The following is a 10755-nucleotide window of genomic DNA, read 5'->3' on the forward strand; positions in this document are numbered from 1 at the left end:
AAAATCTTTCCTGTTCAATTCAATTGTTACAGAGATATCTTATTCCATTGCAATCTCATCCACTACAGTCCCTGGAAATTTGCCTCATTGCTTATTTGATTTCCCTTCTGAACACTTTAATAATTATATCCTTTTTAAAATACTTCATTCCAGTATATTCCCCCTGCCCTCCTCAATTGTTATTTTGATAGGCAAATCCATTAACAAATGACATAGCAGATACTATACTGTGTTTACAGATATAGGCATTTGTACTACCTCTTAATCTATATAAGCAACTAATTAATGTATAAATACTAAAAACAGATAAAAGATGACTTACCAAATGTCTAAGAAGTGCCACTGATGTCTTAGTTTTTTAGACCAGCTGCATTGCATAAATCAGTTTTGCACATAACAAACTCACAGGGCAGGCATACACCTCTTCCTGTGTGAAGGACATAATATTCATTTGTTTAGCAGACTTTGAGTGAACAAATCATTGTTACTCAAAAAAAATTAAGCAGTTCTTCTTTTCTAAAAAGGACTTTCAAATGCTCCTATAAAAAGTGTGTTAAAGCACAGATGTATAGATTTTGAAATCCTAGTGGTGGGACTTAGGTTTCACAATCCAAAGCTATAATTATAGAAAGAGTTTGGTTTTGTTTGTAACCCACTCTTAGCAGTGCAGCATGTAGTGGTGTGAATAAAGGAAGAAAGAGTTAGAAGGATACATAATTTCTTGTTTTTCATTTGGGGGACTCTCTGTGCCACACTTGCCAGAGGCAGGCATGATATCCAGAAACTGGGTGTGGCAAGCACTAGGTGTGCTTATTAGCTGTTTGAAGTTACTTTGGTGGTTTCCATTGTGGGCAAGCAGATTGGCAGGATGCATCCAGAGTCTCTTTCTGACAGTGCAACCAAAAGGAACTCATGGGGAATGGGAGGGGTTTATAAATAGAGGGAGCCATATAAATATGGGGTTTATAAATATCTGGAGCCATAATACTCTTTCCTGCCTGATGCAGTCAATCTCTTCTTGAATTTACCCCATGTATCCATACAATAAACCCCCTTACTATAATCACACTTACCATTAGAAATAATCTTTAACATATTCACAAATAATCACAGGCAATTCCAAATCTGCCGCAGGTGTCAATGAGTTTTTCCCGAGTAAGGGAAGGACTTTGTTTTTCAAGATGAAACATGAAATAAAAAAGTCTTGTCTCTTTCTAGAAACACAGGAATTGCCAGCTTGGATCGACGACCCATGGTCTATCTAGTCAAGTATCCTGTCTCCAGTAGTGGCCAGCACCTGCTGCTTCAGAGGAAGGTGCAAGAAAGCCTGTAGTGGGCAATTGAGGAGAAACCTGCCCACAGGTAACATTTCTTCCTAAACCTCAATATTTAGAGCTTGGCTTATGTCCTGCATAAGAGTTTATATCCCTTCCAAAACTGTTGTTTTTTGCTGTTTTAATTATTAAACTTTGTAATCTGAGATCACAGTGAAATAAACGTACAGACCTGTGTTTTTCCCAGTAACCCCACCAGTTCGTGATATATATGAAACAATATGTGATCAGAGGTCTGTCAATGTAGATCATCAATTCAGCAAGATAGATGTGTCTAGTTATCACTGAAGAGATAGTAAATGTCAAATGACAGGAATCCAGAGAGGGGCATAGTGAGGAGAATTGTGCGCTAGAAAGGATATGGACTGTGGTTAGGGGAGGCTTTCTAAAAACATAGGGCCAGCCCCACGGTGGAGTCTGGGTGGGCCGGAAACTCATATCCTACTTTTTGACTACCTTGAAAAAATGCAAATTACTGCATGGTATTTTCTGTTAGATTTCCTGTGCATCTTCCACCAGCTATCTCAATGATTTGCTAGCACAGAGGAGATGGAGTCTCAGTTCCTCCACACCCATTCGGCACCCCCAGCTTCTTCCCTGTGAGTTCCTTTATCCCCAGCTTGTACCTCCCTTAGGCCCATTTCTCTCCCGAGTCCCCAGTTGCTCTTCAGGCTCATTCATCTCACTGAAATGTTGTGAAGTAAATGCCAGTGTGAGTTTATATACTTTGCCATTCTAGTACTGCATTAATTATTGCTATGTGTGAATGTTGTCTCTAACTCACCCGAAGGAGGGGACTGAGCTCATTTGCTTCAATAAAAGTGAGGCTTCATAGCAGAAAGTTTGAGACTCACTGGGGCAGGGAGTGGATGTCAGAGAGCCACGTTCCCTGGTCTTGGAGTGAGAGGCAGTCAGGGAGGAGGAATATATTGAGATTGGCCAGAGATTGAGAGGGGATGAAGCAGGAATACAGAGGACTGGGATGCATGGAAGTAGGGTGCAGGAGACTGGGAAGAGCATGAAGGGGAGGCAGAGGAATGGTGGGGACAAAAAAGGGAACATGAAGAGGGATGTAGAGCAACAGGCATGTTTAATTTTAAATACTTAATACTCTGTAGATATAAAATTTTAAGGGCCAGATTGTCCGGTTGGCTAATGTCTCCTTATATCACCTAAGCGGCACAAAGTGATCGTACAGTGGCCAGAGCTGGCTTGTGGGAGAATCCAGTTTGCTTCTCAGTGCTACATAATTTTTCCTCACTCACTTTCACTCCATCTGCTTTGTAATACCCACCCAAACTGATATTTGCCCCCTAAAATTAAAAAAAAAAATTATTTTCAAAGGTCAAGTACCAAATCCCTCCTCAAGTTTCTCGGTGAATGGGGGCTGTCCCAGCTGCAACATCTTTTAGGATAGTGCAGCAGCTCTATACCCAGTAGGTTTCATTTCCCTGTGGGCTGGTGTGGGGGAGGGTTCTGGTCCATGGCTCCACTTCTTCTCCACCCCCTTTGTGGTTATGGGTGTTCCCTTGGTGTCCATGTAAGGAGCACTCCCTGCACTTTCCCAGGATCCAGAGCTGAAGCCTCTTTCCCACAAAGACAATGAGAAACATTGAGTATATGAAACTTTTCAAACAATGATTTTATTAATAACTTGCATTAATGTGGAAAGAGAAAGAAGCATAAAATTGTAGCATCAGAATTCACACCCCAATAAAAATGGAAATGGAGAAAGCTCAGTAAAACTGGAATAGATCTATAAACATAACACTGACATGCATTTGGTGTTAAAAAAGTGCTTTCACATTAGTGCAAATGTGCAGAAAATATTTTTTCCATGAAAGGAAGTTTACTGGGAGAGTAATTTTCTGCCATCACTTTGTAATACTGCAGATATTTACCTCACGGGGCTGTCCTCAGGATGAATAACTTGTTATGCACAGAGGTGTGAGGCTCCAAAGCAATATGTAAGTGCTAAGATATTGGGATCTGATCCTGCCAGTTCTTACTCATGTGAAATCAAAATAATTGAACGCAGTCGTCAAGGGGAAAGGATTATTTTAAACAGTCAGCCACCAGCTAATAGGATACCCCTCCTTAAAACAATTCTGGTTAACAGAATGTCAGTCATATCCCATATCACTTAACAGAAGTGTGCACAATCCCTGTTTATCAAAATCTCTGTTTTATGAAGATTTAACAGCTCTTCAAACCCTATAGGAAAAATAAGGTATCGGTGTAATTGTAAATAAATCCTTCCCACCTCAGAGAGGTACTAGCTTTTTTTTCCATAATATAATCGAACTTATAAAATGCACGGGAATTTTAGAACCTTTCATGATTTTGCTACAAAGTTTTTTTTCCTGAAATGTTCCATTAATGTTAAACATTGAAATAAAAAGGTGCATCGAGCCCCATGTAAATGGCTATAATGTCCTCCCATGGATGCCTTCCTCCTAAAATTTTTCTTGTGGTTTTGCATATAGGTAAATGGTTCTTGAGAGAAGAAAAACCTTGTTCCTTGCCCTCTTCAAGCCATCTTCTGAATTATATTTCCTGAGGAAATAGTTCTTTGATCAGAGTCCAGGTTTAAAGAGCAAAATCATACTACATTAGGTGCCATGTTACAGTGGATACTTAAACTGCCATATTTGAATTTTCCTGTGGGATTTTTAATATTCCCTATATGAAAAATGAGAAATACCGCAATGTCACAAAAAAATGAATTACTGTGATTGGTAACTGTCCAGGTCTTAATGCGATGACCATAAGAGTTTACTTAAAAGATTGTGCAATTAAACAAAAAAGGACCATGAAACTTTTATTAGCTACATTTCTAACGCACTTTACAAACCAATGGAGATATCATGCTCTGCAGTGGAAGGGGTGTATGTAGAGCTAACCCGTTCTAATTTATCACCATGAAGAGCTGGACAGTGTTTGCAGAGGTAGACTGCAATGTGTTTTTGGAAAAAGGTATAAAGATATTTCCTAAACTTTTCACCAATGAAAGCATAGATCACGGGGTTGATACAACAGTGGATCATTGCAATCGCTTCTGTCACTTGGATTGCTAGCTCCAGCTGACTGCTCCCCTCACAGTTATTTTATTTAGGGGAAAGAATCTTTCGAAAAAAAGCGTATATGAGAAATAACCGCATGTTGTTATTGGTTGCCAGAATGAAGAATAATAAACACAATCATTAAAATAAAAATTAGCCTGACTGCCTTATGTTTTTTCTCATTCCTACGTCTCAGTAATATTTTTATAATCTCTATGTAGCAGAAGATCATAATGACAAATGGAATGACAAGTCCCAGGATGTTCATCTTTAAAATCAGGAATTGCCTCCATTCTTTTTCATAATTTGATGGATAATGAGAGCTGCAAGTCCAGTGAGGACCTTCCTTTTGAACACTATGAAATATAAACCCTGGAAGAGAAGCTAATATTGCTATAACCCAAATGACAACACTTGTGAGGATGCCATAGGTAACTGTCCTAGCTTTTAAAGCAAACACTGCATGGACAATGGCCAGATATCTATCTATTGTCAAAAGTATTATGAAAAATATTCCACTGTAGAAGCCAGCATAATAGACCCCTGAAAGAATTTTACACATTGCATTTCCAAAATCCCACTCACGTGCTGCGTAGTAAGCCCAAAATGGTAAGGAAAGAATAAAGAGTAAATCGGAAATTGCCAGATTCAACAGATAGATGTCAGTCATGCTTCTCAGCTTCTTGTATTTTATCAGGATCAGCACAACTAGCGCATTGCCTAGCAGTCCAAATATCAGCACCAAAGAATAAAGTGGTGGCAGAAACCGGGATGCAAATTTTTTGACATCAGCTTTTTGGCATGGCTCAGAGTCAATATCGTAGTAGTCGGTTGTTGTGAGAACTTCTTCATCCATCTTGTTCTGTCCTGGATGAGGAAAGAGATGGTAGAAACTAAAGAGATGGACTAAAACTCAGACAAAGATTGGAATTTTACCACAGATAATACTATTGGGAAGCTGGCAGTGACTTCCATATTTAAGTTGCCTAATGTTTCCCATTATAAAAGATGATTGCAACCCTTTTTTGAGACACTCTGATACCTCCACTATTTGTTAAATATCGGTTTCCACATGCATTATGTATCAGAAATATTTGTCATCTTCAGTAAACTATGTCAGCACCATGACACAACTGACTGCTGGCTGATGACTAATCACAAAGGCAGCTAGTTTCCAGCTGGCTTGTTACAAGTGTGTTTAAGTGGTTTTCAGAAGTGTCAGAATGAGACAAAAAGAGCATCATTAAAAAAGGGCCTATCTAGAGGAAACACTTATTGTTTTTCAGGTTTCCTACCCATATTCAGATGTCACACCACAGCAATAAGCCATGAGTGGGTGTGCATTGGTAGGCTGTGGGTGGACAGCATCTAAGTAGCATTCCACACGCAAAATTTGCCAAATATATAGTTGTTGTAAATTATTCTTTCAACAAGTTTGCTCATTTCTCACATTAACCGTCTGCTCTGTGCTTCTGTATTTGGTTTGCTTTGGTTCTGAAAAAAGACATTACTCATTATAGTATATAGAAAGACCCTAATTTTTGGATATCTACATAAAACTAAAAAACTACTAAAAATAAACCCTTGACAACAGAAGCCATAAATCTAAATGATGATAAGGCCCATATTCTTTATTTAACAAAGTTGTTCCTTTAAGTCTTTGCCTTAATCTCATTTACACCCAGGCCATTTTAAACTGCTCTAGTCATGCAAAGGAGCCTTGAAGGAAGTGAATATGAATATAAGTTATTTTTACTTTAAGGCCCTTTTATACTGTCAGAGCAAGGTAAAGTGGTGTTAGTGTGAATGAGAATTGGGCTCTCTTGTTCTTGTCACGATACTATCCTTGCATACAAGAAATAGGCGACTTACCTGTTAATTAGGAAAATGTGGAAGAGGTGATTAGACAATCCTGCACTAGAATTGACTTTGTAGGATGAAATGGCAAGTTTCACCTCTCTTGCAATTCAGATCAAGTCCAAGCAATGAAAAATGTAGCCTTTGAATGAAAGCAGAGCACTGTTCTCTGCCATCCAAGAAATATTCAGCACGTTATTCTCAGTTGATAACCTGTAAGAAAATTCACAAATCTGTAAACTGATATTGAAACACCCCATCCTGAATGGCATCAAATAATTTCAAAACCATTGTCTTTGTAGGCTATATTCTGACACTGTACAACTTTTGTCAAAAAAAAAAAAAAAAGGACACTCGCCAGTGTCCATTTTGAATGTATCTATAGTTAGCATTGATTATCATGTTCTAATTACTGGATTCTGCCAAAATGTAATATTGGGTTAAAATGATTCACTTGAGTCAAGATTTTATGTCATTTTATTGCGATGGCCTTTTGCCTGAACTCTAATGTGGTATGTCCTTAGCATCGGAAATGCCTATTATCTGGAGTTTGAAAGTTGGTTGGAATCAATGATTTAACAGATCTTTTCCAGCAGTAACTGTCAAAATGAGGTAAACTATTAGAAGCTGTTTGCAAATTATCTGTGAACAATTTTACTATTTATAAATATTAGTTATTCAAAATTATTCAAAGGTTTTGTACAAAGTATTTCAGCCTGTGGGTTTCTCATGAATTATTCACTATGACTGTAGCTTTGAATATTTGTGACTGCATTTATAATTCACCATGTGAGCTGTGCAATTGATCACTCAACTCAGGGCATTGTTTCGTCTTCCTGATTGGATGACTGCAACTCTTATAAACAATAGGGCTTGACTAAGTACTCTCTAGTGTGTATTGTTGTATGAACTCAGATGCCCAAGTTTCTGCAAACATTCTTGCTAACCAAAACAAATAATTAATACAAATGTTTTCAGAAAACAAATTAAAAGGTTCCAAATACTGAGTCTTCTTGCATGACTAAGTGTCTTGTAGTAGCACTCTTGGAAATTGTAGTGGTTTGAAGGACTGTAATATATTTGAAAAAAGACGGAAGTTTTGGGTGTGATGTTTGCCACTTCATCTGCAATGACAGTTTCAGTGGAGGAACAAAGCACAGAGAGGCCTTGCTGGTGATAGATATTACTGCACAGATCTTTTGTTTTGTTTTGTTTTTTCCTCATAGGTTGGAATTCAGCTTTGTGGCTGTACAATGTTTCAGGAGGTATTTTGCTGGACAGTTCCCCAGGGACATTCTATGGCACCATCTGCATGCATCAAGGGGACACTATTTCTTCTAGTGCTTAATCCATGTCCTCTCACTGATGGTTAAATATTGAACAAGCTCTGGTTTGCTTGGCATCTTTAACCAAAAATATTACTTACAGATAAATCCTACATGGAAAGATCATTAAGTTCCAAAGTCTTGAACTGAAAAGTTAGGAGATGCCAGAATAGTAGTATATGGCTCAATAGTATTAATCACCATGTATTTTTGACAGGTTTCCATGCCCCATTTAGGGCTTATTTCCCACCCTCTGTCACCATTGCCATTGATGTCGAGGTTTGGCGCCATCAGCCATTTTGAAAAAAAAATGATTATTTTTTATGTTTGAATGGGGGAGTGTTGTGAGCTTGTGATTTGATGCATTTGGTTGCTTGTTTAGATAAAAAGGTTGAAAGGACAGAGCGAGAGAGCTTAAAAATTAAAAAAGAAAGCTTTGGTAAGGTTTAGAGGAAAAAGGAAAGAAAGATTGTTTAGTGAGGTTGAGTAAGGAGAGATTATTTTAAAGGCCTAGTTTGGCATGTTATTAAAGAATGGAAAGAGAACTTAAAGAAGAATAAAGATTTTTGTTTTAAAAGAGTTAGTTTGAAAGAATAGAGGCAAGTTACTAAAGAAAAGAGAGATTTTTAGTGAGGTTTAGTAAGGAGAGGTGTTTTTAAAGGACTAGTTTGGTATGTTATTAAAGAATAAAATGTAAAAGATATATTAAATATAAGAGTAGGTTAAGAAAAGAGCATTTAAAAGAGTTAAATAAAAGAGAAACATATAAAGGAAACTGTTTATTAAATACATGGTAAGAATATAAAGGTTGGTTAAGAAACATTTAAAATGTTAAATATAAGGGTAGGTTAAGAAAAGAGCATTTCAAAACATTAAATAATATTGAAAAATAGATTTAAAAAGAACACACATGGCAAAAAGGCATTTACTAAATCAGAAACTGTTTAGTAAGCACATGATAAAAATATAAAGGCAGGTTAAGAAAGAAACATTTAAACTATTTAATATAAGGGTGGGTTAAGAAAAGAGCATTTAAAAACATTAAATAATATTGAAAAATAGGTTAAAAAGAATACATATGGGAAAAAAAGGAAATTTACTAAAGCAGAGACTGTTTAGTAAGCACATGGTAAAAAGTATAAAGGGAGGTTAATAAAAAACATTTAAACTATTAACTACAAGGATAGATTAAGAAAAGAGCATTTAAAAAGAGTTAAATAAAAGAGAAACATATAAAGATAGGTTTAAAGAGAGAACAGGGCAAGAAAAGGGAAAATAAATCTCCTTTGCAAAGGGCAAACATAGACAGCACATGGTTGAGTCAGAGAGAGAGATCTTACCCTTCCAAGTGTTTCTGCAGAAAGAGGCAACTTCCCAGGTTCGCAGCCCTCACGCTTATTATCACCTCCTTTGGATCGATCCAATCAGATGTTGTTCTACATCAGTGTCATAGAAGTCATTTTTCTGAATCAATCCTATAATCTCAAGGTTTTTAAACAAGAGCCATCTCTCCTCCCCCTTTAACTGCCTTATTCTTATCTAAAAAACCAGACCCCACACATTTTTTTTGCCATGTAGCCCTTTTACATAGGGGCTTTAATAAAAGTTAAAACCATAAGCCCTTAGTAACAAACAATTTTAAAAGTTTTCCCTTATGTTTTAGACTAACATTGGTTATTTTTTAGTGAGAACAATTTGAAGGTGCAGCAAAACTCCTGTTAGCAAAAACAGCATCTGTGAGTCAGTGGATCAGAGATAAGAAGCCTGCTTCTTCTGCAAACTTTTTAACAAATGCAAGTAAAAGTTATATTAAGTCTTGGTAAAGTGATAAGCACTTTAAAAAACAAACCTATGTGAAGACACATCCCTTTATTTACAGAAGTCTTTCAATAAAACAGCATGCAGAAACACCCCACGTTGGAAACCACAGGTCCTCAGTAACAGACAGTTTATATTCCCCTTATTCTGTAAATCAGTGTACATCATCTAGGTTACAGTCTGCATAACAATGTTTTATAAAAGCAAACAAAGAATATATTCTCTAGGGGCTCAGACAAGATAATGATCAACAAAATTGTAATGGTTGCTTTGCAGGCATTGCTACAAAGTATCTTTGTTTGTTTTTGTTAACAACTAACACAGAATGGCTGCCTACAAAACTGTTTCACTAAAAGTGTTATCAACATTCCCCCTAAAATTCAGGACAGCTTTCTTACCCCCATGGCCTGACCTCTGTGGCCGTGGCTTTGTTAAAAAATTGTTTGTCCTCCGTTTAGATTTTAAAAAACATTAGGGAAAAAAAGGGAGGAGGGGTGTCGAAAAGTGTGTATGTGGGGGGAGGGAGACTCCTCATCTCTGGTAAAAAAAAAAAACAGCTAATTTTTTTTACATAAGCTAATTTTTTTTTTGCTTTATTTTAATAATTTAATAAAATCTATGGACCCAAAACAAACACAGGAGCTTGTGCCTGTGTCTCAGCACATGGGCTGCAAACATTTCAAAACAAACGCATTCTGTTAATGCAACAGAAAAATTCATACTTAAATCTAAAAGTCCTAAGAAAATGAAAGCTTAATATAACTTTCACATGGATTTGTTAAAAAGTGGGAAGAAAAATAAACTTCTCTCTGATCCACTGGATTACAGAATGTCGAGCCAGAGGGAGGGCTCAGAAACACTTAATGAAGTCACACCAGATGCATAAGTATAACCGGTTTTATTGCCAAGTATAATAAGCTTCCCAGCCTTTATGTGTTACTAAATACGTGCTTTTTAGCAACCAAGCAAGCAAGAAAGAATCAGTGCTTATGCCCCTTCTGCTACGGACAGTCCTGAACCCTCCAGCCTGTCCTTGAGGGCTTGTAGCAGGTGCTGCTCCAGTGTGGAGAAATTCTGGGCACCCACAAGGCCAGGGTCCATAGGTGAGACTGTTTGTCTAAAGCAATTTGCATAGCCATTTTTTATCCTTATTCTTTTAAGGGGAGGCATGTACATCCACAAGCAGGCTTTGGCAGGAACACTACTTCTTTTATTTTTATAGGTAATTTTTATTTTTTTGTTTTTATTTAGTTGAGTGTCTGCAAGCCATCCCGGCTGGTCATAACCAGTTTTCTACTAGCTCCCCCAAAACCGTTCTGTAATGACAGGCCAAGTTAACTTGCAGTCAGCCCCAACACA

At 37.2% G+C, this 10755-nt stretch overlaps 1 protein-coding gene across 1 annotated transcript; it reads right to left on the minus strand.

Moving 5' to 3' along the window:
* Window positions 1-2951: 2951 nt before the first annotated feature.
* LOC116838178 (C-C chemokine receptor type 5-like) lies at window positions 2952-9362 on the minus strand. The gene is given in 4 exon segments (XM_075062506.1): window positions 2952-4522; window positions 4524-5263; window positions 6269-6466; window positions 8919-9362. Coding segments are annotated over 2 exon segments (1071 nt in total). The 5' UTR covers window positions 5253-5263; window positions 6269-6466; window positions 8919-9362; the 3' UTR covers window positions 2952-4180.
* Window positions 9363-10755: the final 1393 nt, after the last annotated feature.

The sequence above is a fragment of the Chelonoidis abingdonii genome, chromosome 2, assembly GCF_003597395.2.
Source record: "Chelonoidis abingdonii isolate Lonesome George chromosome 2, CheloAbing_2.0, whole genome shotgun sequence".
Taxonomy (NCBI): Eukaryota; Metazoa; Chordata; order Testudines; family Testudinidae; genus Chelonoidis; species Chelonoidis abingdonii.